The following is a 20573-nucleotide window of genomic DNA, read 5'->3' on the forward strand; positions in this document are numbered from 1 at the left end:
GTTTAGGAATTAATTTTTTAAATCTGTCTTTTTCTTCTTGTCTTCCAGTTTGGTATCATAATTACTTTTTATCTCCGTGTCTTCTTCTTTTCGAGCCTCACGCTGTCTTCTTTCAGAGTCTCACGTTTGGGAACCCTTATTTATTTTTATTACTCTATGTTATCTTTTTGCTCCACGGTTCAACATCAATTTTTCTTTTTACCTTTTACCTTCACGTTGGTCGTTAATTTTTCTTTTTACTGCGTTCTTGGCCTGACGTTTTCTTTTGCTTGTACGTTGGGAGCCAAATGTTCTTTTTATCGTTCCTCTCACTCGTTGTCTTTTGCTCCAAAATGGGGCGCAATAATTTCTTTTTACGCCCTTCCCGCGTCCATAATGGATCACGTAAAAGAAATCCCGACTAGTCTCTCAGGGTTCTTGAATATATATGTATAATTGTTTTACGTTGGATCAGAGGGAATGCCAATACGTCGAGTAACATTTCATTTACCAGCTAACTCAATGGACGGATCCATCAGACATCTCAAATGACCGCATGTATCCGCGAAAATTCATCGCCATAACTTTAAGTTGCCTTACATCATTACTGATGATCATAAATAAGACCTCATGTAAAATCTTATCAACTATTATTTATTGAAAAATAGAAATCTCAGTAAAAGATTAAAACTATGAAATTAAAATTAAATGAATAGTTAACATTTGGTTACTTAACATATCTGTTAGTGAACACAGTCTTCATTCTCATCTTTTAATCACAATTGAAATGTGCTAATAGTTTGTCGTATTACAACGTTCATAGATAAAATTGATAACATATGCAAAATCAGCATGGGAAAATTATGGTTTCGTTAAGGTATTACACTTGTTTGTAGATATCATTCTCTGTCCATGTCACTGTCCTTAATTGTTCTTAGGACACTTTATTAAAATAAGTTTTATTAATTTATAGTAGGATTATCTCAGGATATATGTATTTAATATATCTCAATATAATTATCCAGAAAAGCGATAAGTTTCCTTTTTTTCATTAGCAAAGATCTGCTCCTCATAAATTAAAATTACCATATTACTGAAAGTCATGTCTAAAATTAACTTCCCTATACAACCTGAATTTATCAGAACCTTAAGTGAGTTTAAATATGAATATGTGACCTATGATGAATCAATTTAAGTAATTTGGGAAACATCATTCTTAAAGACATTTTGTGATATCAATTGATCTATATTCCTATATAAAGTAGCAATGATCATCCACAATAATCTAAGTATGCCATAATTACTGCGTTAGAATGCAACTTTTCAGACAAAATCCCAAGTTACCAAGTCCAAGTGAATGAATACTCATTCTTATAAGCATATCTTTTGATGTCTCAATCCTACCATACAATTCCACAAAGGTTAAAATACATCACCAGTACCGTAGTACTGTATATGGATTCTCGACAACATATCATGTTAATGTGGAGATTTATCTCCCGTATGCAGTTAACATATAATGCTATTCAATCATGAATATATATATGATCCAAATTAGAGTCAATCTTCTTATTTTTCATTTCAAATTTTCTATTTCCATCTTTTATTTCATCATAATACATATCTCCATTCAATTCATTTTTTTCTTCCATTACACCTTCTTCATTACTCATTTCAACTCATATCTCTTTTTATTACTCTAAACTCTTCACATATTAACCTCTCTTGATGCACAAGTAATTTTATCCTTGTATATTCTTAAACCATTGGACCAATATCTTCTTACATCGTATCAACATCTCTTCTGTCTGCTCCTGTTTCTATATCTCGTGTTACCCTACCTGACAATGTAACACCTATATGTATCATCTACATATATATTAACACATCACTTGGATTCTTAACATCATAAAGCACTTTACTCGTAAGAACTTCAGGTCTGCTATGGCATAACCTATTTGGATAGAATATCGCATTTTCTAACTGGCTTAATGAAGACTACCTATTCCCTTGATATCGATATAATAATGAAATCACTCAAGAGAATCTGACATAAATTAAGTTATTTTGAAGACTATAATGATACAATATCAACATTCTAGCTACAAATGGTCAACTCATAATAACAGCTACCAATCTACATATTTTTATTTAAGAAACTTATCTTTTTTCTTTTGCTTTTGGATTGATTTTATGGCTCGTTCATGCTCCACTGTCATGGGCGATTGTCCTGCTGCATGGCTGGCTATGTAGATGTCATCTGCGTTGTTGGTCCTGCTTGGTTCAGCTCGCGTTTATCCAGATAGCTTGCCTCTCATCTTTTAGAAAGCCATCGTCATCTTGTCTTGCTCAAATACAAAGATAAAATATAAATGTGAAGTCAGCTGTTGCATGATAATCATATCAAAGCCTTCTAATACACTGTAAAATTATGTTTCCTTTACGGATTCTTTGCGTGATTTCTAATCTCTATCAGACCTCCATGTCTGTCTGTATATATATATCACAATATATATACGTTAGGCCTATATGGATTTCCTTTATCAATTTTCTAATGATAATATCACACTATTTCGATCATTTGCTTCTCCGGTTAATACTATCTTCTTGCCGTCTTTAATATGGCTGGTCTCCAAATCTTGTTGCGTATTTTAAATGAAAATAACCTGCTTTATGATGATATTCTGATATGCTCCGCGTCATATCGATCTTTTATCGCTGTTTATATCTTCTTTTCTCAAATTGTCTTCCTTTCTTGATTAATTTTTTACGGTTCAACTTGCTTCCTAATTGCAATAAGTCTGCTTGCTAAGCTAGTCAATCATTTGTGTTTTTTCTACTGTGTTGGTTTTTAAACAATTCGAATCCCTGTTTTGTCTTTTTCACTGCCATCATGATTCATTGCGTTAACCTATGCCTCTGTGATATTCTCTAAAGTTATTCACTATGTTTAATTTCGTTGTGGGTAATCGAGTTTACTCCAACTCGAAAGAATTCTATTCCGGAATAGTAGAATGGCACATAAGACTTACTTTATTCATGTTTATAACAGGTGGAGATAACCTTTGTATTCAATGTTAGCTACAGTTGTGTTGATTAGATTGACAAAGTTTTTTGTGTTCCATTTTATCGAGTTTATGAGTGAGTTCCATTTCTTGTTGATGTATTTTACTTATTAGATAGCGTATTCTCTAGCTTATTTGTAATGTGTTTTTGTAGTAAATTCCATTCTAATGGGGCCAAAAGCGTGGTAATTTCCAAATTATGACCTTCACCTCGTACTTTTAATTTTCATCATGTTCTTTAAGGGAAAACTTTTCAACAAGCACTTCATATTGTGTGTCTAATGTATTTTAGTTTACTATACAGTATATATATTTTTACCGAGGATGACCGTATGTTGGGTCGAAACACATCTATCTGAAATTTCATCTTAATTGGATATAATATTAAGTATTCACTATGAGGATAATTAACAGATCTGTACAATTTGAAAGAAGTTCAACCGTCAATATGGATCTAACATGAGATTTATAGTCTGGTATTTGCCAGGTGTATGCACCAACTGCAGATAAAGAGGATGAAGAGGCTGAGCAGGAGGTAATGCGACTGATGAACAAACAGGATCTGAATATCATCATTGGTGACTTCAAGTCAAAAGTAGGGGAGGGAAGAGCAGAAGTGGTGGGAAATTTTGGGCTGGGTATGTGGAACGAGAGGGGAAGTCAACTCATTCAGTTCTGCCAGGAAGAAAATATAATTGTCCGGAACAAACTTCCACCACGCCATCTTTACACATGGAAGTCGCTTCAAGACAGAGCAGGGAACACAATTTGGAACCAGTTTGACCTAATTCTGGTCATCTGGAGGTTCAGGAACAGCTTCAAGACAGACAAAACATACCCACGAGCTGATATCATGTCAAACCATAAGCCAGTAGTTGGGACACAAAGCTGAAGCTCAAGACCATTCACAGAGGGCTAAGGACAGCGCTAATAAATATAAACAAGGTCAGAGAGGCTGAGGTTCGCTGCAAAATCAAGATTGAGCTGAGATTGATCTTGCAGAAGAGCTGAAAAATAAGGAGCACAATGTGGAGGAGTTGTGGGCAGGCATGAATCAGGTGCTCATCATGACAGAGACAAAGCATCTAACAGCAGGGATGAGGATGCCAGATGAGATTCTGGACTTAATGGAAATGGAAGAATCGTAACCAACAGCACTGGGAAATAAAAGTCAAGATCAAAGTTGCTCAAGAAGAATGGTTGTCATCAAAGTCCCAACATTTTGCAGGAGGAGGTACAACGAGTTGTTCAACAACTAAAGAGTGGTAAGGCCGCTGAAATCCTAAAGCTGGTAAACAACAGTTTAAACACTCAGCTTTATAAGATATCGGAACTGTGTAACATAACAATTTGTAGAGTATTTCTTTAATTAAACTGTTCCTTTTTCAGGTATAATTCTGTAACCATATGTTTTCTTTTTCAGACAATTTATAAATTTATTTATTCAAAATTAGTTTCAGCAGACTGAAGAACCTAGCAGTTACAATTAACTGAGTTGAAACAGAAGAAATGGCTTCAAATAATACAAATTTTGAAGTATGTTACAGAAGGCCACTAGAGACTGAGAAATGAAATGAAAAGAACAGAACTGAGACAGTTTGAACATATAAAAATACAAATGAATGAACGAATGAAGAAAAAATGCCAAAACAACCAATGGAAATACTAATAAGAGTAAAGAGGGGTCTGGGAAAGACAAAGATTATGATGAATAGACTGGGTGAAACATATACAGTAAAACCTCGTTAAGACGTTTCTGCAGGGGACAAGGAAAAATGTGTTAAGCGAGAAAATGTACTATTGAATACACGAATAAAAACTAACAGGGATTTGGAAACACTAGATATGATTTTTTCTAACATAATGGGATTTTATGTCGTGTAACCGTAGGTACAGAGAAAACTCTATGAGAAGAGAGTATTAAAAGGTGTGAAAAACATGAGAGAATAAATATGAAAACTTAATCCGCTGGGGCCTATAAAATAATAGTGCACTGAAAAGTGTTTAAAACACCAAACAACAAATATGAAAACATTTGAATGGGTCCCATAAAAATATTAAAGTAATATTGCAGATCACACTCTTTCTAAAATAACAGTTAGTAGAAGCTTTTTATTTCAGACCAGTTTGTTATTAAACATTATTTTTCTGATCATACACTTAGACAATGACTTAGTGGTTATACACGGCCATGTGCGACTGCAACAGAATTACTTTGGCCGCCATCTTGCATTGAATGAAACTCTGACCAACCAAGACCGATTCGAGGATCGAGTCGAAACTGGAAGGTGCGAGTATCAACATTCATGCCAATTCTGCGCACTTCAAGATGTGGATGCCAGTCGACTTGCTGACAGACTTTAATTTTGTCTTCATTGGTAAGGAATTTCACAACTTTTCCCGTATCCATAATCAGGCTATCACAAGACAAATATGCACCACGTTGGTCAGCTTCACACAATGATGTTCCAGATGTAGGCTCTCGAGCGACCAATATTCACTACGCGGTACAACTAAACATGAAATACATTTCTAACTTCTGAATGGAGTGCGAAATACAAGCACAAACAGGCTCACTGTGTTATTCTGTAGTTTCACTGCTAAATGGTAAGCAAAAATAAGCATTTCTGAGGCTAATGGCTTGTTCCCCGAAGGTGCAATTTATCCTGTGACGTTCAAGAATTCAAGGCCTTTTCCTGTTATCACGCAAGTGCAGTGAGGGCTATTACCCGAGTAGAAAATTACATTCCTTCCACAAGGGATGGCAAATAACATTTTCAGGGCTAGGAAAAATGTGATCGTACTAAGCGGTAATAGCGAAAATTCGTGACGTGATAAGTGAAGTATTTTTATATAGATTTAATACGATGAGAATCGGGACTTCAAATTTATGACGTGCTAAGCGGGGTAACGTGTTATTGAGGAACGCACTAACAAGGTTTCACTTTATTGGTATTCTAGTTTAATTAAGCTTTACATGGATCATGATTGTCAACTATGTGTAAGTTCTCTCTCGAAGCACATTCACTGGTAAAGGTGGGTAAGGAATTTTATTTTAGCATAAACAGTTTGGGAGAACTGCAGAGATTCAAACATTTTGAAGTTTGTAAACATAAATATATTTTTATTACAAAAATTATATAAAAATTATTGTACACTGGCAATAATAAATCAGATCACTTTAAGTGTAGAACCATACTATTAACACAAATTTGACAATTCATTTGAACAAACCACAACTTCCACAGTTAGTTGTTTAAATCAGAATTTAAGTAACAAATGAACACTAATCACTGGAACAGTGTTTTTATTTTCAAGGAAAACAACAGGTACAGTTTTGTGCTTTCAGTTCAAAATATTGAAAGAAGTACAGAGCCTGGGGGAGGAAAGATTATATGGCTCTTTTTGGAAAATGCAAATGGAAAAATTATGGCCTTAGAAATGAACATCACCAAGGTGTCTTTTTTAAATAATTAGAAATTAACTGTCTCACCTGCTAATCCATAAGTATTAGGGAAATAATACCACCAAATTTTATGTGAGAAAACAGAGAGAGACTTCACTTATACAGAAAAAGCAATTTATAGATACAAACTTTACTATTTACTACAGTATCCACATGAAATGGCTTTCATTTGATGACATGGCTCTGAATAAATTGTCATTTCATTTATGAAAAGTGATGGCTAAGAAATTGTATTATTTTCCATCTGTATTTTCTTTAGGCATAAGATCTGCAGTGGAAGGAATGTCAACAGACAATGACAACACAACAGATAGGGAATCTGCCATCTGGACGACTACCCTAAATGCAGATCAGTGGTGATTAATTTATTTATGATCAATTTTCTTACAAACAGTCAAAGTACTTCTTTCAATATTGAAGAAAGTGAGTTATTTACAAAACACTTCACTGACATTCAGACTATGATGGGAAATCCTAAACAGAGAAACTAGCAGTAATATATCAACAAAGTATTAGACTTTATACAAGTTGCAGGTACTCCAAGTGCTCACAGAGAAAGAACTCTAGGAGTTGGCAGAAAGGCACGAGTACTGGTAGGCAATGCTCGACTTGGTTGCGGCAATTTCATGAAGCCAGGATTTGAACTAGAAGCATTGCTTCTTGAACCAGTCTGGGTTCGACTAAGCTGCCTGGGGCTACCTGGACTGGCTTTCGACTTCCGACCTCGAGATGAACTGGAATGTAAATACAACCACCATAAAACAGAAACCAGAGTAAAACAACAATATTGTCAAGAGAACTGGACCAACAATATAAAACAACAAATTTATATGTGACATGTGAATGAAATTTCCTTTATAATAGAACTGCAATAGAAGTCCATTATAGCGAGAATTCGTAACTGCGAAAAATTTACTTGCTATAGCGGATTGTCGTTTTATCAGATTTTTTGGAAAAGTCAAGGAAAAAATCCACACACATTAAAATTGGTATGAAACAGCAAGCAGTTTGTTCAAAACTTGTGTTTATGCAGATTTCCATACTGTGGCTTACTAGTTAGTTATCTTCTAATTCTGAGAAACATGAACCTGTATGTTTAATTTCTTCCTGAAAAATTGGACTAGTATCACTCCAGTGGGTTCTGTGACAAACGTTTCGGTTTACTCATTCAAACTGCGTAATGTAAGCACCAGTAAAGTAATGATAATCTTTTCACTACAAATTTACATGGGAGCAGCCTTTCAAAATTTAACCACACGTGAGGAAATACAGTGAAATCTCGTTAGGGATTTCCTCATAAAGATGATTTCTCAGGCAGCAAGCCATAAATTTGAAGTACCGATTCACGTCTTATTAAATCTATATAAAAATAACTTATCATATCACAAATTTTCACTATTACCGCTTAGTACGATCACATTTTTCCTAGCCCTGAAAATGTTCTTTGTCATCCCTTGTGAAAGGAAAGTTATTTCCAATACAGATTAGAGTCCTCACCAATGGAGGCTGGTCAGAGAAAGTTGCACGAAAATGAGAAATCGCCTTGAAGTCCTGAGCTTTACAGGGTAAATTACACCTTTGGGAAGCAAGCCGTTAATCTCATGAAAGTTCAGTTTTGCTCTCCGGTTCTCATTGACATTGCTAAATAACCCAGAAAGCCTGTCTGTGCTTGTATTTTGCATTCCATTCAGAAGTTAATCATTTATTGTGTTGAGTTATACAGTGAAGGGTACTGAATATTTGTCACGTGATAGCCTACATACGGATTAGGAACATAATCATGTAAAGTTGACTAGCGTGGTTATATTATTGCGTAGACCAGTTATGGATACTGAAAAAGTCGTGATATCGCTCACTAATGACGACAAAATAAAAATCCAGGAAAGTGGACAGGCATCCACATCTTTCAGCGGTGGCGTGTTTGTTGAAACTTGCACCTTTGAGTTTCGACTCGAGTTGATCCAATTGATCAAAGCGTCGAATTCAAGAGATGACAGTCAAAGTAATCCTCTCGCACATAGCTGAGTTCAACCTTCAAATAATTCACAATCGAAGAGTGTGATCAGAAAACAAAACCCACTGGTCCAAAATATATGGCTTCAGTTGACATTTGTTTTAGAAAGAGAGTGATCTGCAAATAATGTGCTGATATGTTTATCGACCCCAGAACGAATGTTTTTATATTTGTTGTCTAGTGTTTTACACACCTTTTAATACAATCTTGCTACCGGTATTTAATACGCCCCAGTGGAGAAGATTTTCGTATTTGTTCTCTCATCTTTTTCATGCCTTTTAATACCCTGACCTTTAGAAACAGTAGATAGCCTATATCTTTCACTCTACTCGCACACACACAACGTAAAATACAGGTATAATACCAATATAAATGGTCCGTTATTGGACATTATAAATTTTCCAGCTAACTTATTCCTGGTTGCCAGTGTTTTGCCCTCGTGTGCTAGGTTGGGCTCATCAGTTGGTACCTAGCTCACCTACCAAGACACTGGCTAGTGCATACCATGGAGGCCACTGCGCAGGCTACTTGGAGCCACAGGCAGTGCCAATGCACTATGAGAGACTTTGTCTCTTTACCAAAAATTGATGCCTGCTTGGCCATCAGATGATATAGATGTTGATTCCCATAGGGAATTGGTATTATAAATTTACTCATTCGGGACAAATATTTCAGATTGCCTATGAGAATCAACATCTATATCATCTGATGGCCAATCAGGCATCAATTTTTGGTAAAGAGACAAAGTCTCTCATAGTGCATTGGCACTGCTGGTGGCTCCAAGTAGCCTATGCAGTGGCCTCCACGGTATGCACTAGCCAGTGCCTTGGTAGGTGTGCTAGGTACCAACTGATGAGCCCAACCTAGCACACAAGGGCGAAATGCTGGCAACCAGAAATGAGTTAGCTGGAAAATGTATAATGTCCAATAACGGACCATTTACATTGGTATTATAAATTTACTCATTCGGGACAAATATTTCAGATTCCCTATGGGAATCAACATCTATATCATCTGATGGCCAAGCAGGCATCAATTTTTGGTAAAGAGACAAAGTCTCTCATAGTGCATTCGCACTGCCGGTGGCTCCAAGTAGCCTACGCAGTGGCCTCCACGGTATGCACAAACCAGCATCTTGGTAGGTGTGCTAGGTACCAACTGATGAGCCCAACCTAGCACACGAGGGCGAAACGCTGGCAACCAGGCATGAGTTAGCTGGAAAATTTATGATGTCCAATAACGGACCATTTATATTTATATGGGTGGGCAGCTTCAAATCCTGACAGATTAGGTCTAATTTCGGATCCAGTTATGCAGCCTCCTGGTTTCAACTTACCCAGAAAAATCTGGTCATCACTTAATCAGATCAGAACTCAACATGGCAGATGCAACTTCTGGAAACATAAGTGGAAGATTACCAGCGACCCTTATTGCGACTGCTCTGACGTGCCTCAGACCATTCAACATATCATCACAGAGTGCCCACTCCGAAGATTCAGTGGGACAATAAAGGATATCCACGAGGCCAGTGATGAAGCTGTGAGTTGGCTAACAAAACTGGACATTCAGCTTTAGCAGCAATGCAGATATTGATGAGCTCAAATGTATAAATATTGTTTGTTTATTATGTACTTGTTCTGTGTGTATAGATGAGCTCAAATGTATAAATATTGTTTGTTTATTACGTACTTGTTCTGTGTGTATAGATGAAACTGTTTTTCGTGTAATTGTACATATTTGTAAATAACCAAATTGTAACAATGTATCCTCATGCCATACGAAATATATATTGGTATTATAACCCTCCCCTAGTCACTTCTCTTTCGAACATGAAGTGCTCAGATGGCAGCACCGTTCCTTATAGTGAATTCAATGTAACCCACCCAGTAGCAAGAATGGAAGTAAGGAGTCAACAGACTGTTCATCTCTGAGCGAGAGGCAATGGGGACACTATATGACTGATGTCTTTATCCTGTGTATCTGTCCACATTGGTTAATATTTGTGGATTAAACAAGTTGTACTATAAAGTGTAGTGTAGTAAGATGTAAATAAACATTATATTTAATCTGCAATAATGATTACCAAAAATAGTTGGATACAAGGCACAGGTGGTGACTAATCTTCATCACATGAAACTCTTATGAAATCTCATGAAAATAGTGTGGCATGTAATAAAGAACTACCTAGCTTCAGTGGTTTTGGCAGCCACGTGGAAATACTTGGAAGTCCACAGACATATGAATTTTAGGGGAAAATGGAAGGGTAGTATAGGCAGGCCTACTTAAAGTCAGAAACAGGTTCTGGGAAATACATTCTAGGGATCATTAATGAACAAGAGGAGTGTATATGTGAGGACTAACAAAAGGCGTATGTGTTCAATCGGCAGTATATAAAGGTAGTAGGATATAATGATAATGTGAAGGTACAGGTGGTGACTAATACTGATAAAGTACTGAAATCTACCTAAGACAATAAACACATTTACAAAAAGAAACAAAAGTTGAAAGCTAGAAAAACAGATGGGATTGATAAGATTTCTGGGGGTGTACTAAAGGCAATGGGTTGGGACATAACGCTATATCTGAAATACTGGATTTTGTTTGCATGAGGATCTATACTGAATGAATGGAGAGCTGCTATAGCAGTACCTGTGTACAATTCAAAAAATTGATAAACAGAAAGCAGACAATTAGAGGCCAGTCAGCTTGACATGTGTTGCATCTAAGTTCTGGGAAAGGATTCTTTCTGATTTATTAGACATGTTGGCAAAATTACTACCTGACTTGATACTAGGCAGTTCGGGGTTATGGAAAGGTTATTCCAGTGAGGCACAACTTGTAGAATTCCAGCAAAACATAGTAGATAATTTAGATTCAAGAGGTCAAATGGACTGTACCGCTATTGAACTATCCAATAATTTTAATTTGGTTAGATCATGAGAGACTGCTGATGAAAATGAGGACTATTGGATCAGATAAAAGAGTGGTTGAATAGGTGGCTAAATTTCTAGAAAATAACTCAGAGAATTATGGTATTATTTGACCCTGTAATGATTAAAAGGGGGTCCAGCAAGGCAGTAAAATTGGACCTTTGTATTTTCTTATGTATATAAAGGATATGCGCAAAGAACTGGAATCACAGATAAGGCTTTATTCAGACGATGTAATACTGAATAGAGTAGTAAGTTACAGGATTGTGAGTGACTGCAAATAACTCCCACAATATCATGAGATGGACAGTAGACAATGGTATGATGGTAAACAGAATGAAAAGTCAGGTTGTAAGTTTCAATAGGATTACTTGATAGGAGAACTGGAAAAGATCTGAAGGAAAGCAGCACGATTTGTTCCGAGTTATTTCCAACAAATGAGTAGTGTTACAAAAATGTTAGAAATTTTGGGCTGGGAAGATTTGGGCGTAAGGAAATGAGTTGCTTTACTAAGCGGTTATGTTCCCAGCTGTCAGTGGAGAGAAGGCGTGGAACATTAGTAGATGAATAAGCTTGAGTGGAGCCTTTACTGCTAGGAGAGATCATAACGTGAAGACAAAGTTGAAATTAAAGAGGACAAATTAGAGCAAATATTCAATTATAGAAAGATGAATTAGGGATTGGAATAATTTATCAAGGGAAATGTTCAATAAATTTCCAAGTCCTTTGAAATCTTTAAGAACAGACTATGCAACAACTGATAGGAAATCTGCCATTTGGGTGACAGCCCTAAATGCAGATCAATGATGAACAGAAAGCTTTGGTTAGAATTTCATCACTCTAATTCACATGAAATTACACTACGGTATGAAGATATGAGTGCATTACTGTCAAAGTCTGAAGTTATGCAATCAGAATTAGAATGTAAAGAGATGTTGAAAGTTAACTAGTACATGATCAAGCAGGTACTGATACAAAACTAAATATGATAAGGCAAAGGGCGAAATGTGTAAAATAATAGTCAAATTTGAAGAGGCATCACGCCACTCGGTAGATTTGAGTGAAACCCAGGTCATTGATAGCTATCAGTTAAGTAATACGGGGTTGCTAGCCATTAAGAATTTACATAGGTAGTGGTAGTTCTCTTTCCTGTCCTTTCACTATTGTTATTTTGTTTTGGTGTGTTCCAAATTTGTACTCTGCTCTTCATGAGATGGTTCATTCTGTGGCCAGTCAGCCATCTAGTGATAGAGTACAGTTTACTATAGACCAAAGGTAAAGCATTCTTAAATTCAAACCTACATCATTAGAGAAGTCTTGGTCATGAACATACAAGATTTTTTCTTTTGAAGTTGTGGAGCAAAGTTCGCTGTGAAATGAAAAGGATTTTACCTTGTTTTCTGACACAGCAAAAGCCCAAAAGCTTATTATCATGTCTAAAATTATATGCCGTGAAGCATCAATCTTAAAGCAATATGGTATGTGCGACTTGGAAGAAGGGCATGGGGAATTTTTAAAAAAGCAATTATGATCAGTAGAAAATGGTAAGTAAAAATGTAAACAACCTATAGGAAGGGTTTAAAGTAATTGTTGAGGAGTGTGAATACAGGTACATACCTTTAAAGGTGGTAAGGAATGGTAAGGACCCATTACAGTAAAACCTTGTTAAGACGTTTCTGCAGGGGACAAGGAAAAATAACGTGTTAAGCGAGAAAACGTACTAATGAATACGTAAATAAAAACTATCCGACATGGATATGGAAACACTAGATACAATTTTTTCCAACATGACGGCATTTTACATTGTGTATCCGCGAGTACAGTCAAAACTAAATCTACCATTTCTAAATATGAGAGGATAGTATTAAAAGGTGTGAAAAACATGAGAGAACAAATATGAAAAACCTTTTCTGCTGGGGATTATAAAATAACAGTGCACTGAAAGGTGTCAAAAATGCAAGACAACAAAAATTTGAGAACATCTGCAGGGGCCATGAAAATATCAACTATTATTGCAGTTCACACTCTTTCTTTAAACAAATGGTAATAAAAGCCTTTTATTTCGGACTAGTGGGTTATTAAACATTATTTTCTGGTCACAATCATAACTTTGAGGTTACACTCGACCATGTGTGACCTGCAAATTTGGCCACAATTTTGAAACGTCGATTTGACCAATTCAAAAGATTGAGTCGAAACTTGAAGGTGCGAATTTTACGCTATCTTTGCACACTTAAAGTTGCGGGTGCTAGTCCACTTTTGGATAGACTTTGTCTTCATTAGTAAGGAATTTCATGAGTTTTTCCAAATCCATAACTAGGCTGTCACAGGACATATATGCACCATGCTAGTCAACTTCAGACGATCATGTTCTTAGTCCAGATGTAGACTATTAGGCGACAAATATAAGCTACCCTTCATCGAACCACTCAACACAAAATCTATTTTTAATTTCTGAATGAAATGCAAAATACAAGCACGGAGAGGCTCACTGTGTTATTCAACAATCTCGTTGCTAACTGGCAAGCCAAACTAAACATTCCTGAGCTAACGGCTTACTTCCCAAAGGTGCAACTTAAAATTCAAGGCCTTTTCCCGTTATTATGCAACTGTAGTGAGGGCTCTTTCTTACCCAAGTTGGAAATCATATTCCTTTCACAAGGGATAACAAATAACATTTTCAGGGCTAGGAAAAATGTGATCGTACTAAGCGGTAATAACAAAAATTCATGACGCAATAAATGAGGTATTTTTATATAGATTTAATACAATGAGAATCGGGACTTTGAGTTTACGACGTGCTAAGCGGGAAAACGTATTAATGAGGTACGCACTTACGAGGTTTCACTGTATATTATCAATTCGTACGCACCGAACAATATTGTCAATGTCGATGAAACTGCATTGTTTTCCTTTTTAATGCCGAGCCCAAACGGACTTACGGTTCCAAAGGAGAAAAGTGCCAGCCGGGAAATCGGACAAGGGTTGGGGGGTCGTTGTACTGTGTTGCAATGCACACGGAAGCGAGACCTCCTCCCGTCGCCATTAGAAATTTCGATAAGCCACTATATTTTAAGTGCAACATGCACTTTTGGTGCAAGTACAAGACATCTAAAAAGTGCAAACAGCACAGTTATCCACAAAATAAAGCATTTGCACAGGGGAACCAGCATAATTTGCCCTCTGAATTGTGTTTTGTTTCTTTCGTTGTGTGAGGTTATGTTTGTCAGTGATTTATCCAAGTGCATTATTTGAATAATGTAAATGCACCTTGTTGGATACATTACAGAAATAGTGTTTTCCATGGCATTTGAAAGGTTTGAACTGTGAGTCAAGGTCATTACATGCATTAATGGTTCTTAGAATACTTTGTGACGCGGCAAGCGTTGGCATTTCTGAATTAATGAGAGAAGTGCAATGGCCGGAAATAGTACAAGTACTGTGTTGTAATGCAGATGGAAGCCAGAGATTTTTCTCCCCTCGTCGTAGGAAGTTCGATAAGCCATGATGTTTTAAGGGCATCGGATACTTTCTGTGCAAGTACAGGACATATAAAATTCATACAGTACAGTAATCCAATGAATAAAACACTTGCACAGGGAAGCCAGCACAGATTTATTCTAGTCTTTAAATTATGCTTTTTTTCTTTTTGTTGCGTGAGGTTATGTTTGTCAGTGAGTTATCCAAGTGCATTATTTGAATACTGTAGGATACATTTTGGAAATAGTTCCTTTCCATGGCATTTGAAAGGTTTAAACTGTGAATCAAGGTTAATTTCATGTAGTAATTAGTCTTAGAATATTTTGTGATGCAGCAAGGGTTGGCATTTCTGAATTACAAGACGGCGGTTAATTCAAAATCACGTAATTCGAAGTCCGATTTTTGCGTTCCAACGACTTCGAATTAATGAAGTTTTACTGTAACTAGTAAAGCTATTTTTCAATAATTGCATATTCTTGGAAAAAAACCACTTTTGCTTCCTACAATGTACATCAATTACAGTCATTCTCATTGGTGATGGAGGACTAGTCCGCTTCTGAAACTAGCTTATTGAGGACAAGTCCATTTTTGATGCTAATTAGCACTTTTAAGGTACAAATTAGATTGATTCTGTCTGGTTTTGTTGCTTACAAGCACTATGGATGCAAGCAGCTTTCAAAGCTGTTTAAGATTTGACATTTATCCCAATTCCCATGAAGAGTGGACTTGTCCGGTTTTGAAATTAGACGCTTCATATAGTATCGACTAGGAGGAGTAAAATAATTTTGTACAATTTTGTAAGAAAAACAATTTAAATAACGTGCAAAAGCGTACCTCATGTTTCTGGAAACAAGAGCTTCTTTGAATTAGGCGCGATTTTGAATTAACTGATTTAGAATTATTGAGGTCTACTTTACTAGAAAGTAACGATTACTAGAATGTAATGATTACAATTTTATTTCAAGAAGTAAATTACAAGTAAAAATTACTAAAAATGTAATGATTACAAGTAATTGATTACTTTTACTCAATTACTTCCCAACTCTCCATACATAATACTGTACATCAGGACCTCTCAAACGCCCAAAATCTCACGCGTGCAAATTGAGGCGCAGAATTCCTGTGCACAGTGCATCGGTCCCATTCAGCTCGGACCAACGCTTTGTCTCTGGGCTACTCGGCTAAGCTTGGCAAAAATCGGTTCGGATTTGGAGCGCTACGGAGCAAGTGAGGAAGAGGGAGACAGGCGGAGCGAGCGAGACAGGCGAGGGGAAAGAGAGAGACAGCGCTATTGCTCCAAATCAAGGAGTGGGAGTCTGCACTCTGGTCAACCAAGTGAAGTCTTCTTTTGCAGCATGCACAGTGCATGCCCCAGGTGCATGCACTCTGAGAGGCTCTTTTGAACATGCCACACATACTGTATGTATGAGGGTTGGGGTAAAAGTCACTGTAACCATTTTCTTTCTTGCAGATACCAGTCCGGTTGGAAAATGAGACTATACAGATGATAGGACAAGGTGGGAACTACGTGTGTGGACAATGAAGAACAAGCGAACATTGTGCCTCACATACTTATTACGGCAGTGTACAGGACAATACTGGTTTTCATGGTGCAAAATTATTACAGCTCAGAAAGGTTAAGTTGGTAAGAGCCTTGGTCAATGCCCTTCTGTGGTTTATGTTTCAAGGCTTTGGATTCCAGTACAGTACAGATACTCACCTTTTTCGGGATTTTCCTCCACGCCTGAATTTCTTAAAACCCCCTCGATATGGTTGAGCCTTCCGTTTATTTCCAGTGCCACTGAAGTATGGTGAATTGTCTTCATTGTTTTCACAGGATAGCCATTCAAGATCTTCTTTCTCCTTAGCAGCTTCAGTTTCAGCATGTTCAGACAATGCCACTAAAATAATAATAATTATATGAATTAATCACATAGAAAGACTGCTAAGAAAACAGAATGAAAGGAAAAATGATTGGAGAGAAATGCACTTGAGTGCTAAAATGTTCATCATGCTTGTGAGGACCTGGAATGTAACATGGTGAAAACTTAACATATTTGATTTTAATGATCAACTTTTGAATGAAAAGTTTAAAATTTTATTGCAAGAAAGCCTTTTCATGTTTCTGTCACTAATTGATTTTCAGATACTTTAAACTTAATTTTCAAATGAATATTTGTTACACCTACCTCCATTAAAGCAGTACTGTCAATGTTAAGTAAGCCTAAGTCTTTTCTTTTTTTCTTTCAAGCAATTACTTACTTCTAGGCAAAACATGTGAAATGAATGAGATATATGTGTATTTCATTATTTCCTCTCAGCATTGAACAAATGGAATAAATAGAGAGATTAGCATAACAGTACAAACTTCATTTTTGGGTGGACACACTCAGAACATAATACTGTATAGTGATTAGGATGATGATCTTTTTTAGAGACTGGTAATTACATCACTCATAATAGTCAAGGTAAGGTAAGGGTGTATTCTGCCGGAAGGCAGGTCCGAACCTCCGCAGAGGTGTGCCTGAGCCGGAGTTTACGTATGGTAGGTTGACCAGTTCCTTTCCGCTTCTCCATTCCCTTACCCCACCACCAACAGCGCGTTGCAACCCATCCAAATCTTGACCATGCCCAATGTTGCTTAACTTCGGAGATCTCACGGGATCCGGTGTTTCAACATGGCTACGGCCTTTGGCTTATAGTACTCGAAAGAGTAAAAAAAAAATCTGAGGTCTATTGTATTTAAGCAAATTTTACAAAATATACTACAAAAGAAATATGTCGTGGAGAGGCTTAACGCAGGTCTTTCTAGTTGACGCCCATGTGTGGTGGTGGTGGTGGTGGTGGTGGTGGTGGTGGTGGTGGTGATGATGATGATGATGATGATGATATAGGGAGAAGACAAAATCTGGTGTCAGCACACAGACTACTCCTGTCAAACAACACCAAGGAGACGCTCAAGGCTTAATACCCCTTCAATCTGTCCTATGCCCTAAATCCATATGAAAACTGAGGAGAGGTTCTGAAATAAAATTGTATACCACCACCTCTCCTACCCTGCTGACCAACAACGTGATAGAAAACATTTTTCCATCAAGGGGACTTGAACCACTTAACTATGGTATCAGATCATTAAGAACTGACAATTTAATGGCCATGGTCACCACGCGAGATATGGAGAAACTATTAGCAAGGAGGTTGAACTACATTGCTAGTAGAGCCCTTCCTGATTCTGCAACTTTCAACAGTCTAATACTTCTATAAAAAAGTCATTTAGCAGTAGAAGAAAGAAGATAAACAGAACTTGCTCTGATATAAGAAAACAAGGGGAAACTTCACAACTTCTGGATTCATTTTGGAGGAATATGTCACTAACACAAAACTCAGAATGTTTCTATGATGAGTCCAGTATAGTTGATACTGTGAACAACGATGTTCATCAGCTAGGAGAAACAACTTACCAAGTAAAAATGACAAGTTTAACCCTCGACTAAGATATCAAATACTGTATATTGGGTAAGGAGCAAAGATAATAGTGGTTTAGCAATACTGGATGAAAACATATCAAGATGATCTGAGAAGATTGTCAAATATTAACAAACCATGCTATCATAATAACAACATTGGAATAACACTCTCAAATACAAGTGGCAGACAACCATATTATGTCATTATCAAGATAATCTTACAGAAAGGCTGTAAAACTTGTAAAGAAGTAGATTCACTTACTAGGCCTATACTTGTTAACTACCTCCTCTGTGTGGTAAACCGTACACGGGTACATGAAAGTCTTTCTTTCCTTACAGCAGCAGACTATACAGCTGTACACAGGGTGCAATACTGCTTGCATGAGTCATCTATTGAGATATACCGTAATGGAAGAGCCTTACATCAGTGTGTTCTGTAAGCCATGATTTTTACAAACTGTGTTGATTCCTGACAAATGAATGTCAGTCTATCAATAATTACGCTTTGCTGAAGTAGTTGTGAACTTACGGTTCACCCCACAGTCGACAACTGCGGTTTAAGTGAAGGCCATCTGAGCGCAGATACCTATCTCCTACCCACCCATTAGGATCTAGAAATCTCACTCCCAGTTTCCCCGCATACCCACTCCATAGTCTCATTTAAATCCCCAATCACCTTCCAGTCAGTATCCCTCCTACACAGTATTCCACTGATAACAATCTCCGCAGTATGTAAAGATTGTTGGTTACAAAGATAATGTCCAGACAGAGAAGGTGACTAATACTAAAGAAGTATTAAAATTTACCTATGACATTTACAGTAAGATACAAAAGTTGAAAACTAGAAAAGCAGCTGGAATTGGTAATGTTTCAGGGGATATACAAACAATGGGTTGGGATACAGTACCATTTCTGAAGTACTTATTTGATTATTGTTTGCATGAAGGAACTATAGCAAATGAATGGTGAGTTGCTATAGAAGTCCCTGTGTATAAAGGATAAAGTGTGATAGACATAAAGTTGAAAGTTACAGCCCAGCCAAAGACACCTCTAATCTTCTCTGCCTACTTCTAAACATACTCTCCCCCCTATTCCCCACCACGCCAAACAGACAACTGATCATGTATTAACCCTCCCCCAACAATCCCCGTCAAGATACCAACTGTTATCCCATGCCAAGCACGCCCTAAACAGCACCCCTCCCAGCAAATTGCCTTGCTGACTCACTCCCCTAACCTTCTTTTTTTCTTTTTGCTAGTTGCTTTACGTCGCACCGACACAGATAGGTCTTATTGGGACGATGGGACAGGAAAGGGCTAGGAATGGGAAGGAAGCGGCCGTGGCCTTAATTAAGGTACAGCCCCAGCATTTGCCTGGTGTGAAAACGGGAAACCACGGAAAACCATTTTCAGGGCTGCCGACAGTGGGGGTTCGAACCTACTATCTCCTGAATACTGGATACTGGCCGCACTTAAGCGACTGCAGCTATCGAGCTCGGTCTTTTTCTTCTTAGCACTGAATTAGTTTGAAAAGCATAACTGATAGTTAAGCATCAACGGGGGTGGCTACCACCTGGATGGGTGACCCACGCCCGCACCTGCTAGCTCACTACCAACTGAGCCATGAGAAACTACTATCATCCACTACTTGTTGGGCAATAGAAATCTTGGACTCAAATCCAGGGTCTCCAAAATTCAGTTGCCCCCTAAAAATGGGGCGCAGATCATATTCTGACCAGTTAAGACCCCCACAACAGGATTCCCCTCCAACTTAATCAATTCAGTCCAGCCAAACAGTTCCCTCGAGGAAATAGCACTCAAGACCTCTTTTCGGTCGAAGGGCTAAAATCCTCAATCGGAACCGGTCACCTGGAAACTCCGTTTGAGATTGGTGCATGGCCAGTCAGTTTTACATGCATTGCATTTAAGCTATGGGAAAGCATTCTTTGTGATTACATTAGACATGTTTGCGAAATTAATAACTGGTTTGATAGAAGGTAGTTTGGGTTTAGGAAAGGTTATTCCACTGAAGCTCAACTTGTAGGATTCCAGCAAGATCTAGCAGATATCCTAGATTCAGGTCAAATGGACTGTATCGTGACTGACCTATCTACGGCATTTGATAGGGTAGATCATGGGAGACTACTGGCAAAAGTGAGTGCAACTGGACTTG

General features: G+C 37.4%; 1 protein-coding gene across 2 annotated transcripts in view; it reads right to left on the bottom strand.

Moving 5' to 3' along the window:
* Nucleotides 1-6139: 6139 nt before the first annotated feature.
* Nucleotides 6140-20573, bottom strand: part of Blm (Bloom syndrome helicase) — a 194110-nt gene continuing 179676 nt past the window's right edge. For both annotated transcript variants that reach the window (XM_067137120.2, XM_067137119.2), the window contains 2 exons: nucleotides 16655-16835; nucleotides 6140-7244 (listed from right to left, as the gene is read on the bottom strand). In XM_067137120.2, coding sequence (XP_066993221.2) covers nucleotides 7058-7244; nucleotides 16655-16835 — 368 coding nt within the window. In that variant the 3' untranslated portion in view covers nucleotides 6140-7057. The remainder of the gene's footprint in view (nucleotides 7245-16654; nucleotides 16836-20573) is intronic.

The sequence above is a fragment of the Anabrus simplex genome, chromosome 1, assembly GCF_040414725.1.
Source record: "Anabrus simplex isolate iqAnaSimp1 chromosome 1, ASM4041472v1, whole genome shotgun sequence".
NCBI classification, from domain to species: domain Eukaryota; kingdom Metazoa; phylum Arthropoda; class Insecta; order Orthoptera; family Tettigoniidae; genus Anabrus; species Anabrus simplex.